The 20,903-nt window shown below is 40.4% G+C and overlaps 1 protein-coding gene across 2 annotated transcripts in view; it reads left to right on the top strand.

Annotated features, from left to right (window-relative positions):
- Positions 1 to 20,903, top strand: part of ARSB (arylsulfatase B) — a 168,597-nt gene that overhangs the window by 106,244 nt on the left and 41,450 nt on the right. Inside the window, exon 7 of one of the 2 annotated variants that reach the window (XM_045074528.1) lies at positions 10,638 to 10,657. The exons of the other annotated variant lie outside the window; for it this stretch is intronic. Within the exon in view, the coding sequence (XP_044930463.1) occupies positions 10,638 to 10,642 (5 nt within the window). The 3' untranslated portion in view covers positions 10,643 to 10,657. Of the gene's footprint in view, positions 1 to 10,637; positions 10,658 to 20,903 lie in introns of those variants that run through there. 2 annotated transcript variants of the gene reach the window in all.

Here is a 20,903-nt window from a genome sequence, read left to right on the forward strand (position 1 = left end):
ATATAGTATGGAGAAACTGCTATTTCTCTCACATGTCAGTGAGAGGCAGGGTGATTGTAGGTGTGTTTGGTAGCCACTAGCCATAGGTGGCTTTTAAACACTTGAAATGTAGCTAATTGTGAATTGAGATGTGCTGCAAGTATAAAATACACATCAGATTGTGACGACTTAGTATGAAAAATGTGAAATATATCATAATATATACTTATACTCATTGAAATGGCAATATTTTGATATGTTGAATTAAATTTATTATTAATTTCCCATGTTTCCTTTTCCCTTTGTGGGTTGATAGAGAATTCTATGTGAATAGAGAATTCTATGTGGTTGAAAGAGAATTTAAAATTACTTGTGAGTTTGCTTTGTATTTCTAGTAGTCTAGAAGGATTGTTGTGGCAGGTGCTGGGCAGTAATTGGATCAGCTGTGTAGGAGGAGCACAGACCCATGACTACTTACGGTGGCCACGACCTCCATGGTTTCTAACCTTTTCTGTGCCCCAGCACACCAAAGGGGTGTGACACATTCTAGTCTATAATTGGCTCACTAGAGCAGTGATTCTTAACCAGTGATCCCAGAATTTCCAGGGGTGGCCAGAAGGAAAGAGGAGAGGCAGGAAGGGTTTGTGAAACTTCTAGGTAGTTTAATGCCCTGAGAAACCCGGTATGACATCCAAGGAGGCCTTCCACTCATCAAGCTGAATTTTTCTTAGCATCAGAAGCTGTGAGGGGTGAGGGAGGGGGTGCCTGGGTGGCTCAGTTGGTTAGGTGTGTGAATCTTGGTTTGGGCCCAGGTCATGCTCTCAGGATCGTGAGATGGAGCCTCATATTGGGCTCCATGCTCAGCTGGAGTCTGCTTACCATTCTCTCTCTCCCTCTGCCTCTGCTCCTCCCCACCGCTTGCCTGTGCATGCTTTTTCTCTTGGAAGGGAGGGAGGAGGGAATAGGGAGGGTAAGAGAGAGGGAGGAAGGAAGGAAGAAAGAAAACAAACAAAACTGGGAGCTTGAGTTCTGTATTTCCGTGTAACCCAGCCACAGCACTGCTGGCTGCTGGGCTTCTAGCACAACCTGCTCTGGTTTTTGCGATCTTCCCACAGGGCCCCAGCTCAGTCCCAGCACGGGCACAAGTTTTCTCCCATATAAAAGTTAAAGGAGGGCACGGAAATCAGAAGAGAGAATCATTTTACTTTTGCCACCCATAGATTATAAGGCCTTAAACAAGTCCCTCGACTTTTCTTCAACTCAGTTTCCCAAATATTGAATTATGGACTTACAATGACCCTTTACTGCTGTCCCAAGTTCAGAGACATTTTTCTGGCCTTCTGCAGCCCCCAGCCCCTCCCCGAAGCCCACTCCAGACCTCACTGTTGGCCCTCCCTGCCAACCAGGACTCTTGCTCTGACTCCTGCTTATAATGAGGGACATTGTCTGCTGTTGGCGTCAACACATGACCACATTCATTGTTGGTCTGCATTCACTTCTGTCTCTGCCTGCAAGCAGCAAAGTGCCCCTCCCGCCACCTTGTATACAACACCTCAAGCTTTTCTCCCCAGTTCTTATATTCATTTCCATCCACTGTGCAATAGAAGCTAAAATAAGGAGAACTATCTTTGGGGGCACCCTGCTTCATAGGAGGATGCTGCCAGCCCATTTCCTTTAATATGCAGTTAATTTGGGGGTGGGGTGGATGAAATCTAGCTCTAAGAAAATTTGTATTTATAGGACAACAACCAAGTCTGTGAATCCTATTTATAGTGTATGTTTTATGAATATGTTCTAGAGGCTTTGCGGAATAAAATCATTTAGCAGCCAATCTAGAGTGTAAATTACAGATTGACCGTTGAGTCAGTGTTATCCCAGGATGGTGTCTTTGGTTTCTAACTCCAACACTTCCTAGATTGTTTGTCCTTACTAGAGCACAGGAGGATGACATCCCATCTCTACCTTCCCAACAACCACTTTACCAGTTTCCTCACCTGTGAAGCAAAGATTGAATTAAATGGTGTCTCAGGTCCCTTCCACCTTCAACATTCTGTGGGTCCTTATATAAATAAGGCCTCAAAGGAGCAAAGCTGCTGACTCAGTTTCTCTCCTTTTCCACCCCGCACTCATTACTAAGCAGTGACATAGCCAAAGGTGTCCTTGTACACGGATAAATACAAGTGAGAATGTTAGAAACATTATAAGTGCTAGAGTAATTTGAATTGTAGGATTTCGTTATTACTACATCCTGCCCACTTTTCTGTTCCCCGTTCTAAAACATCACTGCATCGATCCACTTTTCCGTCTGCCCTCTCCCCTTTAGTGGGTCTTGTTGGGGGTTGTGGACCAATGTCTCATCCTATCATGAATCAGAGGAACAAGCATTAGACATTTCCTGGCAGAGCCCTATCTTCTAAGTAGTACCACATCCTCTCAGAAGCTGGCCTTTTGGGGTTTAGCAGCTTTACCCCCTCCCTCTTACTCTAAGAGTACAGGGCATCCCCTCTACTGGTGGAGTTCGGTCTTTTTTCATGGCCGCAGACCCTTGGTACATTGTAGGTTGGCTATGAATACTAAAGATATTCTCAGAAGACCGGGACAGACAAAGACACACACCACAGGTTGTAGCATTTCCCACAGACCAGGAGATTCTGCAGTAAAGCAGAAACAGATTCAAAGAACCACAGCTCACACCCACTAGGATGGCTACTATGAAAAGTAAAAAAAGAAAGGAAGAAAGAAAAAAAGGAAGGAAAATAACAAGTGTTGGTGAGGATGTGGAGAAATGGCACCACTTAGGCGCATTGGTGGGCATGTAAATTGGGAATGCACAGCTGGTGGGACAAAAGGATAAATAAAATGTGGTATGCACATACCGTGGGCTACTGTTTAGCGTTAAAGAGGAAGGAAATTCTGGCACACGCTACACTGTGGATGAACCTTGAGAACACTTGTGAAATAAGCCAGTCACGAAAAGACAAATACTGCAGGATTCCATTTAATGCAGTACATACAGTCAAAATTTATAGAGACAGGAGAGTAGAAAAAGGGCTGCCAGAGGTTGGAGGGGGCGAGATGGGGAGTTTGTGTTTAATGGCTGTAGTTTCAATTTTGCAAGATGAAGGGAGTTCAGTGGGGGGATGTGGTGCAGGTTGCACAGCCATGTGAATGTACTTAGTACCATTGAACGGGACACTTAAAAACAGTTAAAATGGTAAATTTTGTAATTTTTTTTTAACCACAATTAAAAATATGTGTTGCAAAATGCAAAACCAAAGAAGAGCCTAGAAATTCATGAGGCCAGGGTCTTTTTCATTTACTGCCATATCCCCAGTGCACAGCCCAGAGCCCACCATCATGGTCATTTCTCGCCAAATCCTTCTTAATGAATGATAGTAGATCATCAGGTTAAAGTCATTGTCTTACTGTCTCTTAGCCTTTCCTGAACCTAAAGGTATCTCCCGATGGCAATTCACACCCACCTTTAATCCCTGAACTTACAGCTTACATTTTGTTCCTAAAAAAAAAATAATTTAAAATTAGGAAGTGGCTGGTGACCATTAACATTATCATATACAGATGTTTGAAGCTACTTATCCAGTTTGTAAATGCCCACTCTCATGCTTGCCTGCAGCCAGAAGGATGGATGTGGGATTTCCCCTCCCTCTCTTCAGTCCCTTTGCTAGATCTCTGTGAGAGACGAGTATATATACTTCTTCTTCTTCTTCTTTCTTCTTTCTTCTTCTTCTTCTTCTTCTTCTTCTTCTTCTTCTTCTTCTTTTTTAATTATCAGGAAAATAAATTTACAATTTTATTTTATTTCAATATTACCAGATAAATAAAATTTTATTGGATAAGACATGAGGATATCAGGGACGCCTGGGTGGCTCAGTTGGTTAGGCAGCTGTCTTCGGCTCAGGTCATGATCCCGGCGTCCTGGGATCGAGTCCCGCATCGGGCTCCTTGCTCCGCAGGGAGCCTGCTTCTCCCTCTGACTCTGCCTTCCACTCTGTCTGCCTGTGCTTGCTCTCGCTCGCTCTCTCTCTGACAAATAAATAAATAAAATCTTTAAAAAAAAAAAAAAGACATGAGGATATCAGAACTTATTTTTTTAACCATAGAATATTATTAATCACTAAGTGTTTCAAGAAGGTTCATGAATTCTTAAGCATTATGAAATACTTCTAAAGTCCCTGCCTGTGCACTTGGCTCAGCCTCACTTCCCCTCGGAGTCCGGGGCCCTGCTGCTTCTTGCTCTTCTCTTCTCTTTGTGTTCCATTCTTGGCAAGTTCCCTTGCATTGTTTCATTGCTCACTGTCCTCTCCATGCCCTGTCTCTAGCTCTGCTTTTATCTCCACGTCAACCCTCACCCCCATGGCCAGCGTCAGACCTGTGGGCTGTAATTGCTTTCCTGTGTGCTTTGAGGAAACTTTCTATTCATCTTTAAAGGCTTTGTTCTGAGGTAACCTTGGACAGACACGTTTTGGATTCTGTTCAGATAGTACCTTTTTCTCTTCCCTCCTTCCTTTCTAAGAATAGATTCTAAGAATTATTTATTCCCATGTGTCTTTAAAATACTTCTTTCTAGGGGAGCCTGGGTGGCTTGGTCAGCTAAGCGTCTAACTTCGGCTCAGGTCATGATTTCAGGGTTCTGGGATCGAGCCCCACATCCGGCTCCCTGCTCAGCAGGGAGTCTCCTTCTCCCTCTGCTTCTTCCCGTTCCTCCTGCTTGTGTTCTCTCTCTCTCTATGTCTGTCTCTCAAATAAATAAATAAAATCTTTAAAAATAAATAAATATTTCTTTCCAGTAGGCTAACCTAGACTCAGTGTCCTTCTTGAGCAGTACAGGGTAGTCAGTGGAGGAGACCTGTGAGAGCCCTAGGGACAGGGATGATGCCCTTTAAGCTAATTCATGGGAAGCCTGGAACTCTCTGAAGTGGTAGGGAGCAGCCGAGATTCCAGCTAGGCCCTGAGATACTGCAGGTGTGAGCCTAGCTCGACAGGCTTCTGAGGAGCCTCTGCTCCAAACGCCCTCAGGTTCTAGCCAGCATGCCTCAGACCACGAGAACAACTAATTTCAGAGGGGTTAGTTTGCCTTAGAGAAAATATATACACCCATCCCACAGGCAGCAGGCTTGACAGGCGCTGTTCTGAAGTGATGAGCCCACACCATCTGAGACCACAACTCACCTTGGATTTCAGATGTGACATTCTGTGTATCGTTAGAATTCTCTCATACATCTGGTTGTATGACTCTCATACATCTGGCTGTATGATGTATACATATACACCTGACACACGTGCGTGCCTACAAAGCGCTCAGATTCTTCTGGTAGGAGCTTGGTCATAGACGAAGGGCACTGACAGATGTTAGCAGTTTCCACACCACCAAAGGCCAAGTCTTCAAAGTGTTTCTGTACAGCTTTGTTACTATTTCACTTAAAAGGCCTCCTTTCTTTAAAGGTTATAATGAGATGTTATTTCTGCTCTTGATTACAGAGTAAAAGAAGAGTCTTTCCCTCCCTCTCTCTCGCACACATTTTCTGTGGTAAAATTGCCAATTCTGTACACAAGATCTAAGAGCTGTCCAGGTTTGCGTGCTCGGTGCGCCTTCCTGTTTCCTCTGTACAGCAACATTTAGTCCGTTTCTGAGACGATTTCATCAGCAGGTACAAGCTAGGTACTGATGTAGGTACTGGAGATCAGTTAGACTTTAAGTTTTGTTAGAAGCTGGTCTGGAAGAGGCCATGGACATGGCCTGTCCCTTCCCAGCTTGCCAGCTATCCATGATCCCCAGCTGCCCACAGCCTCGTGCAGACGCCTGAGCTACAACCTCCGTCATTCAGCTTACACGACCCCTCAGCATGGTTGCAGTGCCCACCTTCAGCCCCCTTCCTCTTCTTGTGCTTTTCTGACACTTCTCTAGGGACCAGTTCGCATCACTGCTCCTCCATGAAGCTCTGCCTCCAAACTGGAGTGTCTCGAGCTTTTCTGGAGCATCCTAGGACACTGAGCTCTTGCCACCTCATGCGTGATCATTTATATTCCTGTGTTTTACCCATCCAGAGCTGTCAGTTCCAAGGTGGGCGAGATTTCATCTGTAACCCTTTCAATCCCCCACTGCTTTGTTTACTGGGAGGAGGGAGATGGAGAGGAGGGGGAGAGGGAGAGAGAATCTCAAGTTTTATACCCACCGTGGAGCCTGATGCAGGCGGGGTTTGATCTTACAACCCAGGGATCCTGACCTGGGCGACAATCAAGAGTGCGATGCTAGGGTGCCTGGGTGGCTCAGTGGGTTAGGCCTCTGCCTTTGGCTCGGGTCATGGTCTCAAGGTCCTGGGATGGAGCCCCGCATCGGGCGCTCTGCTCAGCAGGGAGCCTGCTTCCCCCTCTCTCTCTGCCTACTTGTGATCTCTCTCTCTCTCTCTGTGTCAAATAAATATATAAAATCTTTAAAAAAAAAAAAAAAAAAAAAGAGTGCAGTGCTTAACCCGCTGAGCCACCCAGGTTTTCCTCTCAATCCCTTTTGTTGTGGAGATTTGTACACACTGAAAGAACGCCTGCTAATAAATTAATCATTCAAGTTGGCTGTCACCCACTCATTTAATTAGAATAAATCTAGCAAGAGCAATAATATCATACTTTATTTTCAAAGCACATTCATTTCTTTCTGCGCATATTGGTGAAGTAGCAACCTTCTGCCCTTCAGCCTAAAATTAGACATTGAGCAGAATAAGAAAAGTTTGGGGGATGCGTGAAGCCCACCACCTTGCATTGCTCTCCATGCACAGAATACCAGAAATTAGAAGGCAATCAGTTTGTCCCCCCTCTTTATAATCTGGAAGGGGAAACTGAGGCAATGGTCACACACAGCTAATAAATAAGAGACCCAGAATTCAGGGCTTTCCAGGTTCGAGCCTCATACACAAGTCATGTCCTCCTAATTTAAGGAGTCTCTTTGTTTTCTGTTCTGCAAGGGATTTGGGCAAAAGGGACGTCCAGATCTGTGTTACAGCCACCCACTCAAGTGTCACTAGAGCATTACACACTTACATGTGTCTGGAAAAATGGGTCTAGCTGTGACTAACTTCCAGTTTCATATGCAACCTGACTGTCTGAGTGACAGCAGCTTCTGTGTGTAAAGACGGTTATGCAAGTCCTACAGAGCCCTGTAGTAATTCCACTGCAGGATGGTGTGGAGTGTGGGGACAGGGTGTGTAGCCTAGTGGAACATGCAGAGTTCTGGGGTGTCCTTAAGTCTGGGTTTCAATTCCAGCTTTGACTTACTTCCTATAAGCTTGTGGATAAGTTCTCTGAGTTATCCTTTTCCTTGCTTATAAATTGAAGACAATTATATCTGTGTCTGGTAAATATGTCCCCCAAAGAGTTCATAATAATTATGTTCTGGCTACTGGGATTGGGAGAGGGGTGTCTGCACTTTCTGTTTTATGTAGTTCTCCAGTTGTAAGTTTTAGTAATGAGCACATCTCACTTCCCTAATCAGGAATGAAGCCATAAAGATAGACTTTTGAAAACCAGCCTGGAGACACGTGGGTGGCTAGTAGGTTAAGCATCTGATACCTTCAGCTCAGGTCATGATCCCAGGGTCCTGGGATTGAGTCCTGCATTGGGCACCTTGCTCAGTGGGGATCCCGCTTCTCCCTCTGCCTGCTGCTCCCCCTGCTTGTCCTCTCTCTCTCTCTCTCTCTCTCTCTCTCTCACACACACACACACACACACACACACACAAACAAATAAAATCTTAACAAACTAACTAACAAAAAGAAAACCAGCCCAAAGTGTTCTCATGAGACTTTCCTATCTGGAAAGCTGCTGGGTCTTCAGTGAGTGGGACTTGGGGCGCACTTGTGTCTCTGCCCCATGCCCACCTGTGGTGTGGTGGCCAAGCTAGTGTGTGAGCAGACCCTGATGGCCTCTGCTAGCGTCCCTTGTCCTTATTGAATATGGGAGCTCATTTTGCAGCTTGTCACCAAGTTAGCAGAATTCTGGGTCCCCTCTACCTGCTAATATTTGTCATTAAGCGGCTCATCAAATGTTCCTTCGTGTAGCTTAGTATGTGCCCTTGGTCGCAGAGCCTAAACTCAGGTGACTTTGCCCCTTTTTAATTTTCAAAGGCTTTTCTTCTGCCCCCTTCGCTTTGGGGAGCACTAAAGTGTGTTTGGAAATGTGGCCTTTTTGATGCCAAAGGCAGTCCCCGAAGCCTCATAACCCAACCATCCCACTTCACACAGCGCATCTCAAGTAACATACATCAAACCCTCGTTGTTAACACTTGGTGCTGGCATACTGGCTTTCATCCTGAGAAAATAAATAAACCACACCAAACCCACAGCCCTTTAAAAACACTAATTAATCCTTACCACAGGCCTGGGCTACACAGAAATGACAAATCCCACTGCCCCAATTTTATGTTTGGAGAAATGAGAGTAAGCAACTTTTTTAAGGCTTCCCAGAGCCAGATGACAGAAGCGGACTTGAAGGGCAGGGCAGCCCTGCCTCTGGGAGAAGAGCATGTGGCCGGGGCCAGCTGCCGCCTGGCACTCCCTTCTCCACAACGCCATGTACTTACTTGCCCAGAACCCTATTTACACATCAGCTTTTCTCTTTTCCCCCAGGATTATGATGAGACCAAATCCTCTTGTCTCCAACCGACCACTTATTTCCTTCCTTTTCTTTAATTCTGGTACAGCCTAGAAATTTTAGCCTTGGCCCTCCAAGAGTAGTCTCGTAATTCTAGTTGATTCAGAGGTCTGTGCTGATTCTGACACTCAACACAAAATAGACTAGACCCTCCACGGAGTCCCTCCTGCACACCAGAGCCTGCTCAGTACCCAGGTCTGTTTGAGATTCGAGGATGTCTAGACTTTTTCTCTCCCCCTGCAGACCAGACATCTTTCCACCTCACTTCCCTAGTCTTGCAATCTACGTGGAGAAATCCTTACGACTTTCTCGAAATAGTCAACCAAGAAAGTTCGGAAAAACATAAAACCTCGTGAAATTTTGGGGGACATATCCAGTGGAATTAAAGTGTAGTAAGTCCCCTTTCTAGATATTTACTAGTCTGGTCAGATTTTTTTTAGGGGCTTGAGGATACTTCTGTATAAGACTGAAATAAAACTTTTATAAAAACATTTCTGAGAAGAAAGCTGAGTACGTGGTCTCCCGTGTAATTAATCCATAACGTAAGATGTTAATAATCAGGCATTTATAAACTGAAGTCTGTTACCTCTGGCAGCAAATATCTAGGGAATGACCCCTGCTTCTGAAGAGCATTTTGAATGAGAGAAAAAACTGTGTGCCCAGGAAGTGATATTAACACAGTAATAAAATAAGTAGCAACAAATGATAAGTGATGTAAATTGGATACATAAGTGCTAAGGAGAAATAAAGAAATAGTGAGAGGCATTTGGGGGTGATTAGGATAGACTTCCTCAAAAAGTATAGTCTGAAATGGGTCCATTATTTTAATAACTTTGGTTTTATCTTTCTTGATTTAAATGTGAATGAATGAAAATAATATTTAACACTGTATTAATTTTCTATCGCTGCCAGAACAAATTACCATAAACTTAATGACTTAAAACCACACAAATTCATGTCCAATTCTGTAGGTTAAATGTCTGACATGGATCTCACTGAACAAAAATCCAGAGTGTTTGCAGGGCTATATTCCTTTCTGGATTCTCTGGGGGAGAATCCACATCTGTGCCTTTTCCAGCCTGGGGAGGCTGCTCCCCTTGCTTGGCCTGTGCCCTCTTCCTCCATCTTCAAAGCCAACAATGGAGAGTTGAGTCCCTATAACACATCACTCCAACCTTACTTCTGTCCTCATGCCTCTTCTGAGCTCTTCTACCTTTTTGAGGCTTCTTGGGATTACATTAGGCCCAGCTAGATAATCCAGGCTAATCTCCCTGTTTGAAGGTCAGCTGATTGGCAACCTTAACGCCATCTGCCATCTTAGTTCCCCTTTGTCCTATAACCTAAAATTTTCACAGGCTCTGGGGTTTAGGCCATTATTCTATGCACCACAGACACCTACTTCGTTGCACTAGACTTTATGAAAAATGGCAAAAAATAGCTCGTAATCTACTTGGAGGGAAGAACCAAAACATACAAAAAGTTAAAAGAAAATCAAATAATAGTTCAAGGCTGCAGTAGTAGAGATGTTGCAAACTGTACTTGATTACTTGTGGATTAATTGCCATAGAGTCTGGTAGCTGCTTTTTGGTGGTGGGCTCAGTCACACAGGCTGGTTAAGGAAGGGAAGGAAGCCTTGCCTGGAACCCTGAATGAAGAGTTCCTGAGGTGGAAAGGAAAGTCCTGAGACACACGAGCGCGTGAGCAAAAGGGTGTATGTGTAAGTCTGTTGAGACAAAGGGAAGGCAGGAAGAAGATGAGATAATACAGACTGTTGTGTCGGACTGAGGAGGCTAGACTTGTTCTGCTAGAAGGGAAGCCACCAGCTTGTTTCTTATACAAGTAATACAGAGGAGAAGTGTTGTCTAGAAATTTTGACAAATACAGAAATGTTCAGAGATAAAGGTAAAAATCACCACAATCTCGCTATCCTGCTACCTCAAAGTAGCAATGTTATAATTTGTCTTTTTTTTTCTGTTTTCCCTCTTTCCCCTCTACAGACTGACACCCGCATATCACACATTTTCACAGAATTTGGATCCTATGATATATTATTTCATTGCTTAATTTGTTAACATAAGGAAGGGTGAAATTTTTCATCTTTAAAATTTTCGTTTAACAATTTTGTCTACGGCTGCATGTCATTCTCTAACCTGGATCTACAATTCTAATATGTGGAATAGGTAGTCATTAACCCTGTTTCTGCATGTGTTGCTGTATTTTCAAAGTTTCATTTATATAAATAAATCTGCAGTGACCATCCATTATTTTGAGAGGATAATGTTTAAAAGCAGAATTCCTAGGTCAAAGGGTGTAAACATTTTGAAGCTCCTTTTTTTATCTATTGGCCATTTGCTTCCCTGAAATAATGTATGAATTATTTCTACCATCACTATGTGAGAATGTTTATTTTCTGGAATCTTGGCTACAGGGTATATTAGCATTTCTTAAAACATTTGCCAATTTTGTAAATAAAATAATGTATTGCTTTATGTTGGATCTCTTTGCTGCCGAGGTTAGGCTTATTTTTGTTTATTGGCTGTAATTACCAGTTCCTATCTTTTTCTTATGTAAAGGAAAAAATGTTTCCCTTATCAGTTTGTAAGAACTTTTTGATTATTAAAATATTCATTGTTCTTATGTAGCGAATAATTTTTCTTTTAATTTTTAGTATCTTTTAAAAAGTAAAAATTTTCACTTTGCAGAATTCTGTGTTTATAAATTTAAACAATTCTTCATCCTGAGTTCAAATATTCACTTATATTTTCTTCTAGTTCTACAAAGATTTAGTCATTTACATTTGGCGCTTTAAAAAATGTATTTGGGGCACCTGGGTGGCTCAGTAATTAAGCAGCGGCCTTTGGCTCAGGTTATGATCCCAGGGTCCTGGGATTGAGCCCCATATCAGGCTCTGAGCTAGATAGAGAGCCCACTTCTCCCTCTCCCTCTGCCTGCTGCTCTGCTTGCTTGTGCTCTCTCTGTCAAACAAATAAAATCTTTAAAAAATTAAAAAAAAAAACAAATAAAAAATGTATTTAGGTGTAACAGTGTGAATGCTAAATAAGTTTACAGTTTAAAAATAGCAAAATCATTATGGTTATGCCTACCATCTTGAAAAAAAATTAGAGATTTTAATTAAAGTTGCATCAAACTTACAGATCGTTTTGCCCATGAACATAGTATAGATGTCCTTTGATGTTGTCTTCTTGTATGACTTCCTGTAAAGTATTATAATTTTCAAGATTTTTTATTATTTATTTTTTCATATCTTGTGTTTTTGTTGCTTTTACAAATGGTCCTTTCGTGCTCGCTTCGGCAGCACATATACAAATGGTCCTTTTTTCTATTTGAATTCTGTTATTTGTTAATAAATAGGAATGCAGTTGAGTTTTGGATATTCATTTTACCTTTAGTCTTATATCCAATTAGTGTCAGTTTTAAATCCCATTACCAAATCTAATAATTTCTTGAGTTTGTATATCAGCAAGGAAATTATCTTTAATAATGACAATTTGTTCCTTATTCTACTCGTGCACCTTTTACTTTTTCTTATCTTATTGCTGTTTTTATTCAGTGTTGAATAAAAATGGTGATATGTTACCCTTGTTTTATTCCCAGGCCAGGAGGGAAAACTTTCAAAGTATTCCCACTGACTATAATGTTCATTATAGACTTTTTATACTCTCTATCAGAGTAAAAAAACACCCTTCTGTTCCTAGTTTGTAAAATTTTCTAAATTATGAATAGGTGTTTGTTTTTTTTCAAATATTTTCTGCCTCTATATGATCATATCCATTTTTCTTTATTAATTTTCTGATGTTAAATTTGCATTTTTGAGTTACAATTTATGCATTGCTAGATAAAATTTCCTAATACTTTATTCAGCATTTTTACATTCATGTTTATATATAAGAATATCTTGTTATTATGATTTCTTGAATTATCTTTGTAATATTTTGGTTAAGGTTATGCTGTTGTCATAAAATAACTTGAATGGTGTTTCCTCTTTTTGTGTCCTATGGAAGAGTATTTTTGTGCATTGGAGATACTTATCTTTTTTTCTTCCAGCTTTATGGAGATATATTTGAGATATCACATTATGTAAGTTTAAGGTATATAATGTGATGTTTTGACATATGCTTATATTATGAAATGATTACCACAATAAAGTTAGTTAACAAGCCCATTATCTCCATAGTTACCTTTTTTTTTTTGGTATTTTGGATTTTTGGTAGTAAAACCATTTAAGACCACTTTTTAAATAATTTCCAAGTATACAGTATAGTACTGTTAACTAAATACTATGCTGTGCTTTCGGTACCCAGAACTTTTTCATCTTATAATTGGAAGTTTGTGCCTTCTAACCACCAGCTACCATTTCCTCTGTCCCCATCACCACCACCCCTGGGAACCATCAGTCCACTCTCTGGCACTATGAGTTCAGTTCTTTTTTAGATTCCATATATGAGTGAAATCATACAGTGTTTGTCCTTCTCAGTCTGACTTATTTTACTTAAAATAATGCTTTTGTGGTTCATTCATGTTGTCACAAGTGGCAGGATTCTCTTCTTTCTTATGGCTGAATAGTATTATATGTACTATTATATATTTTTAATATATGTATTATATACAAAAATATATTTATATTTATATTCCATATCATCCTTATCCATTCATCCACTGATAGACACTTAGGTTGTTTCCATATCTTGGCTATTATGAACAATACTGAAGTGAACATGGGAATGCCAATATCTCTTCAATATCCTGTTTTCATTTACTTTAGATATATCCCAGAGGTAGGATTGCTGGATAATATGGTAGTTCCATTTTTAATTTTTTGAGGAAACTCCATGCTATTGTTGAGGAAACTGCATACTACTTTCCGTAGTGGCTGAACCAATTCATGAGAAACAGTGCATAGGGGTTCCCTTTTATCCACAGACTTGCAAACACTTCTTGCTTTTTGATCCTTTGCCCATTTTTTAATTGGACTTTTCTTCTATTGAGTGGAATGTGTTCCTTTTGGGTATTAACTCTTAACAGATTTATGGTTTGCAAATATTTTCTCCCATTCTATAGGTTCCCTTTTCATTTCATTGATTTTTTTTTCTTTTGCTGTACAGAAGCTTTTTAGTAGTTTCACTTGACTATTTTTGCCTTTATTGTTTGTGTTTTTGGTGTCATATCCAAAAAAAAATCATTGCCAAGACCAATGCCACAAAGTTTTGTCCCTATGTTTGTGTCAAGGAGTTTTACAGTTTTAGACCTTACATTAAATCTTTTTTAGTTGATTTTTGTGTATAAGGGTCTAATTTCATTCTTTTGCATGTAGATATTCAGTTTTTCCAACAGCATTTGTGTAAGAAGTCTCCATTTGTGTAAGAAGTTTTCCAACAGCATTTGTGAAAGAAGTCTCTTTCCCCATTGTGTGTTCTTGGGTTTATTTCCAGATTCTCTATTTGTTCCATTGGCCCATATGTCTGCTTTTATGCCAGTAATTATTTACTCCCTTTGTTGTTGTGTTGCTGTTGTTGTTTTTCTTAATGTAAGTTGAAAATTCAACTCATTATTTTCAGTCTTTTTAAAATATATAAAAATTTAAACCTCTAAAATTATTATTGTATACTGTATCAGCTATATCCTATACATAGCGGTATGTTCTGTTTTTATCTATCATATATTTATTATCACAAGAAATATTTTCTTTTTTCTTCAACCCAAATAGGTTAAAATTATGTTTTGAAACTTTCAGGCATATGGCCTTTCATCATCTTTTTTTGTTTTAATTTCCATCTTAATTGCATTATTGAGAATGTAATCTTGCAAGTAGTTTTTTTTTTAATCTTTTATCAAACTTTATGGACATTTGACCATAGCAAAATTTTTAGTTTCATGTATTGAGTTATTCATTCTTGCTTACTGTCTTCATTCGCAAAAAGTAGAGCATGAGACAAAGACTTGCATATAGTTAGTTTATTTGGGAAATTATCCCAGGATATAGGAGTGAAAAACAGATTTAATTTTATATAAATTACATATAGACTTAAGTGCTTCCTTCCTTTTACTATAATTTCATCTTGAGATAGAAATTTTATTTTGATTCTTGTTTGTTTGGTACATCTTTGAATTATCATCTTGCCATGGAAATTTCATGCATAATATACTTTCTGAAGCCTTGCATATTTGAGAATATAGCTTTCTGTTACTTTTGCCCATAATGACAGTTGGTTGGGTAAATAATCCCATGGTTATTTTTTCTTTTTTCTTCATAATTCTGTAGACTTTGCTTATGGTCTCTGGCATCTTTTGTTGCAGAAGAGTAATCTCAGTATAGCCTGATACTCTTGCTTTAGAGCTAAGTATCTTGTTTTCTCCCTCGATTGGATAATTGTAGTGTTCTATCTCTGGTACCCATAGTTAAAAACATATATGTTTTAACATAGTTAAACATACATATCACCAGTGTATTTCAATTTATTTCATCAGTTTTTCTTGGTAGAGAGTTAAAGTACTGCACAATTCAAGATTTTTTTTTATCCCAGGAAAATTTTAATCTGATAGATGTTTAGACTTTTATCTTTTTTAAAATGTACTATGGTCTTTTGGGCAGTAACACCCTTACCTGTATGTTTGATATCCTTTGTCCTTCATGCGTATCTTCTGTCACTTGTCATTTTTATCTCTTTGCCATTTCCCTCCACATTTTGGGGTGAGTTCCACTTCAATGATCTTTTGTTTGTTTTTGTTAACAGATCTCGTTCTGTGTCTCTTTAATACTTCTGGTGGCATTTCAAAATAGAGTATGGCAAATCTTTTTCCTCACTGCCTCTCTGTAGGCTTTCCAGCTCTCTTTGTTTAAAAAAAATTTTTTTTCTCATCATTGTATCTTTTGCCTCCTTCATAGAGTTACTATTTCATTTGATTGTATTAAGTACACAAAGTTGAGGCTGACAGTTGACTCTTCAGTAAACGGTTGTCAGGGATGCTACATATAAGTTCGTCTCCTTTTATGTCGTGCAATATTGTCATATTTATATATATTTTATTCTGCTCCATGTTCATATGATTTTATTACTGAGTATAAAGCAGGTGGTTTTGCTAAAAATGGCATCGATTAATTATCTTTGGGTTCCATCTTGCCTGGTGTTAGGATACATTCAAATATAAAAACAGGAGGACTAGTTTATAAAAGATACATAGAACTAGCTCAGTGATCTCTCTATTAGCCAGTGGATGAGGAAAAGTTGTCTGGTGCAGTGGGCCCTCCTAGTAAGGGAAAATAGTCTCTAGGTAGTTTCTTGGTATTTGACGGAGCCCTTGACAGAGAGCCAATGTTACAGACTCTATTCCAGATATGTAAGTGGCTATGCCCAGCTCTTTCCCTGGTGCCAATGCACCCTGTGTTAGGATGGATCCTTTGTGATGCTGGAGGTGCCCTTGGACTTGCTGGCATGGGTGTTTCCTAGTCCTCTGACTCATAGTAGTGAAAGAGATTATCACTTGAAGGCTTCTTTTCTATCCTGTGACCTGCCCTGATTTCCAAAGTCTGTTAGTAGGTCTCTTCCTTATTTCCGGGGGCACCATGCCATTTTCCCAGGAAAGGAGCTTTCAGTCAGCTCTAGCTTCTCCCTTTAAAATGTCAGGGGTGGTGCCCCTGGGTGGCTCAGTGGGTTAAGCCTCTGCCTTCGGCTCAGGTCATGATCTCAGGGTCCTGGGATTGAGTCCCACATCTTTGCTAAGCAGGGAGCCTGCTTCCCTCTCCCCCTCTGCCTGCCTCTCTGCCTACTTGTGATCTCTCTCTCTCTGTGTCAAATAAATAAATAAAATCTTTTTAAAAATAAAAATAAAACATCAGGGGTGTTAGATACCTGTGCTTAGTTGCTCTCTCACCTAAATGCCTCCACAGGAGCAGTTTTAAAGAGCGTGCATACATGGTGATGTAAGGGAGTTGAGAGCAATCACGAGGAGAAAAATCCAAAGAAACTAAGGCCAATAATGCAGGGGGTTCCAGAAACTGTCTAGGCATAATGCTCCCAGCCCTGCCCTGTCCCCCATGCCTGCATGACTTTAGAGCACACAACACCATCTGTCATAATTGTATTCTAAATATTTATCATCTTCTCCCATTAAAATATAAGTCCCATGAAGACAGACATTTTTATCTTTTGTATTCATTACTGTACGCAAGTATCTAGAACAGTGTCCCAACACAAAGCAGTTGTTGACTAAATGTCCCGCATTTAAAGGGTTTTTTTTTTTTTAAGATTTTTATTTATTTGACAGAGAGCGAGAATCATTTAAGAACCAGGAGAAAAGGGGGCGCCTGAGTGGCTCAGTGGGTTAAGCCGCTGCCTTCGGCTCAGGTCATGATCCCAGGGTCCTGAGATTGAGCCCCTCATCAGGCTCTCTGCTCAGCGGGGAGCCTGCTTCCTCCTCTCTCTGTGCCTGCCTCTCTGCCTGCTTGTCCTCTCTCTCTGTCAAATAAATAAATAAAATCTTAAAAAAAAAAAAAAAAAAGAACCAAGAGAAAAGGAAAGGCTTGAGAAAGCCTTTAAAAGATCTTTTAAAAAAGAGTTTGGATAGATGTCAGAGGTATTTGATTTGTAGTAGCTAATGTTTGTTCATAAAGTAAGATATAGAAAACTTAGATTTGGTTTCCTTGCAGCTAGTGTCAGACACTCAAGTGTACTCGTGTCCAACATGAGTATAAATTTATGGTGACTTATCAGGAAGTCATGATTATTTTGGCAACTTACAAAATTCATTTCAGAGCCTTTTATATCATTTGGTAAAAATTTCTTACAGAAAATAATTCAGTGCTTATCTAACTTTTAGCTCCTTGTTGCTCAAAAGAGAAAATAAGAAAGAGGAAAGAGAAACTCAGCTCCGGTATCACTCTCCCTTATAATCATTTGCCTGAGATATAAGAATTCTTTGTAATATATATAGTTCATTTAAAGAAAGTTGAGGGAGTGTCTGGGTGGCTCAGATGGTTGGGCATCTGCCTTCTGCTCAGGTCATGATCTCCAGGTCCTGGGATCGAGCCCCAGGTCCAGCTCCCAGCTCAGCAGGGAGTCTGCTTCTCCCTCTCCCTCTACCTTTACCCCTGCTTGTGCTCTCTCTGTCTTCGCCTCTCTTTCCCTTAAATGAATAAATAAAATCTTTTTAAAATAATAAAAAATGAATTAAAAAATAAAGAAAGTTGAGGGTTGGGCTTGGGTTATTTCTTGGACAAGTTAGAATACAATTCTTGATTTTTAAGTGTTAACAAAACATGTTTAAACATTTAGATGTTAGAGACTTAAAAAAAAAAATCGAAACTTCTGCCTTCTAATTTTAACTATATTTTCAAATGTGTATGAGGTTACTTTTTCAGAATCTTTTCACAAATTAAAAAGAACAGCATATACCCTGCATTGAGCTCAAACAATTACGCATTCTTTTAAAATGAAAATGTTGACAGTGGAAACCAAATTAGAAAAGAATGCAGAGAGATGTTCATAAATCACCAGACACTTGGAAGAGCATGCAAGCAAATCTAAAAACTATGTGTTTTTCATAATTTTACATTTTCCCTCCTAAAAATCACTTTCCAGTTTGTTGAGGGCTTGGCAGCTCCTAGCATGACATCAGCTATTCCATTGTGCAGTGACTGCTTTCTTTTAGATGACTTGATGGCACTTCATCACATGTGAGTGATTAAGTTGAGTTAAAAACCAAGTGGGTTTGAGTTTAAATTCCCCTAACTGATAAACCAAACACGTTCCTGACCTTAGGCCTGCCTTTGAGCCCTCCTCAAAACTTGCATTGCCCTGCTTTTCTTCTAGAAGCAGAAGTAAGCAGGTGAGAGTTTTGGAGTCCATAATCAGCCAGTGGGGGGCCTGGGTGGCTCAGTGGGTTAAGCCTCTGCCTTCGGCCCGGATCATGATCTCAGGGTCCTGGGATTGAGCCCCACATTAGGCTCCCTGCTCCATGGGGGGGGGTCTGCTTCCCCCTTCTCTCTGCCTGCTGCTCTGCCTATTTGTGATCTCTCTCCCTCCCGTCAAATACATAAATAAAATCTTAAAAAAATAATAATAATAATCAGCCAAAATGCACTGCATTATTCATCCACTCTGCAACTGTTCAGACGCTTTCAGACCAACCATCCTCTTTTTCTCTATCTTATCTTGGCCCCAAATCCAGAGCATGGCGACGTTGGCATTGTTTTCCCACTTCAGAAAGCCAAAGCTGGTTATTTGAGCTGTAGTCTCCCTCCGCAGTCAGGAGCAGATTCTCCACACCAGCAAGGTGGTGATGAAAATACTAGAAATTCCCCCTGTTAGTGGGGAAGAAGAAAGCAGTCTGTGAACAGTACTAACAGCTTTTCGGAATCTCCTAGGAACTCTCCTCTCCTCACCGGGGGCAAACACTTGTATTTGTAGAGGTCTGCTCCTCACCCTAGTCTACACCTGAGCTTCTCAAACTTGACTGAGTATAGAGATCACCTGATTCAGGATTTCTGCCGAGCTCCCAGGGGGTGCCAGTGCTGGGTCTCTGATCACACTTCGAGTAGCCCCCAGCGGAAACAGCACTTTCACCCAATTTGGAATCCAAGATCTAAAATTGTTTTTTAAAGATTGATTGATTGATTGATTGATTGATTTTTGAGAGAGAGAGAGTGAGAGCACTAGCAGGGGGAGCAGCAGAGGGAGAAACAGGCTCCCCATTGAGCAGGGAGCCCCATGCGGGGCTGGATCCTGGGACTCCAGGATCATGACCTGAGCCAAAGAGAAACGCTTAACTGACTGAGCCACCCAGGCACCGTCAAGATTTATAATTTAAAATGTTTGTGTGAATATTTGATTTAAGATTCTTGAAATATTTTGTGAGATATGCAGTTGGAGACAGAGATACAAGATCTTAAATTTCAGAACTGTTTTATAATTGCTAATGTATTAATTACTTAAGTAATTATATAATCAATATATAATTGTAGTTACAATTTTGTAACTTCCCCTGAGCTCCTGTTTAGGCTAGCTAGGTAGCATTTTACATGATCTTTCTGATTTTCCAAATACCAAATTGTTTTCTTATCGTAAAATAATCTGGTGTTTGATGAAAAATTTCAAAGTACATTCAGTTGAGCAAGACGTGAAGATTTTAGAGCTCAACTCAGAAGCTCCCTTCCTTTTTCCTTTTGTTCCTTATGTTCTCATCCTGTCAACAACCACAAAGAATATCTAAACTTCTAAGAAATGACAGTGAACTGAGCATCTACACCCCACCAGAAGTCAAGAATGAGGTACTAATACTTCTACCTAAATTCTCTGAGACCCTGTTTGGGTTGTGAGTTCTGACACCTTTCAAGTACTTCCTCTGTCTTGCAGGATATTAGGAATGGGTGTAGACAATCCCAGCAAGCTCCCAGAGAGAATACGTAGAGAATCAGGGAACTGATTATGCTACTTCTGTGGAGAAGGAGTCTTCCCCGCCAGTACCCTGGCAGAAAGGGTACTGACATAGGCGCTGACATCCACACATCTGTCTGGTTGGTCACAGCACTAGCTGTGACACCTGTGGGTCAGTCATTGTCTCTGACAGACCCAGAGCACCCTCATCCAGAGCCATTATGTGAGCTCGGCTGGCATCCTGACTCAACAGCCTTGTTTTCTCATCTCAGCTTTCAAACATAAAGGCGCATGCATATTTACAGTGTCAGAGAATCTGAAAAATACATCTTATCCATTAACACATGCAGGGGAACAATGGGAAAATCTGATGTTCCTAAAATATTGCAAAGAACATCTATTCCTGGGGCACCTGCGTGGCTCAGTCAGTTTAGTGTCTGCCTTTGGCTCAGGACATGATCCCTGGGTCCTGAGATGGAGCCCCAAGTCCAGCTCCCCGCTCAGTGGGGAGTCTACTTCTCCCTCTGCGTGCTGCTCCTCATGCTCGTGCATATTAGTTCTCACTCTCTCTCTCTCAAATAAATAAATAAAATCTAAAAAAAAAAAAAATTAAAAGATCTATTCCTTCCTTTTCCCCATGAATTGTGGCCTTTGTTTAGAACTTCCTAAGGACTCAGTATAGTTTTCCTTTAAAGTGTTTAGAGATCACAAACAAAACATCGTATGCACTATTTAGGAGGAAAGAAAACACAGAATATAAAATTTTATGTTCAGTATCATCTCAATTATAAATGATAGGCATCAAAACAGGATTAGAAGGAGCAGACCAAAATGGTGTGATGGCCCATTGCTTTTGGAGAATGAGGTTATGGA

Source organism: Mustela putorius, unplaced genomic scaffold, assembly GCF_011764305.1.
Source record: "Mustela putorius furo isolate JIRA1106 unplaced genomic scaffold, ASM1176430v1.1 tig00537350_pilon_pilon_pilon, whole genome shotgun sequence".
NCBI lineage: Eukaryota > Metazoa > Chordata > Mammalia > Carnivora > Mustelidae > Mustela > Mustela putorius.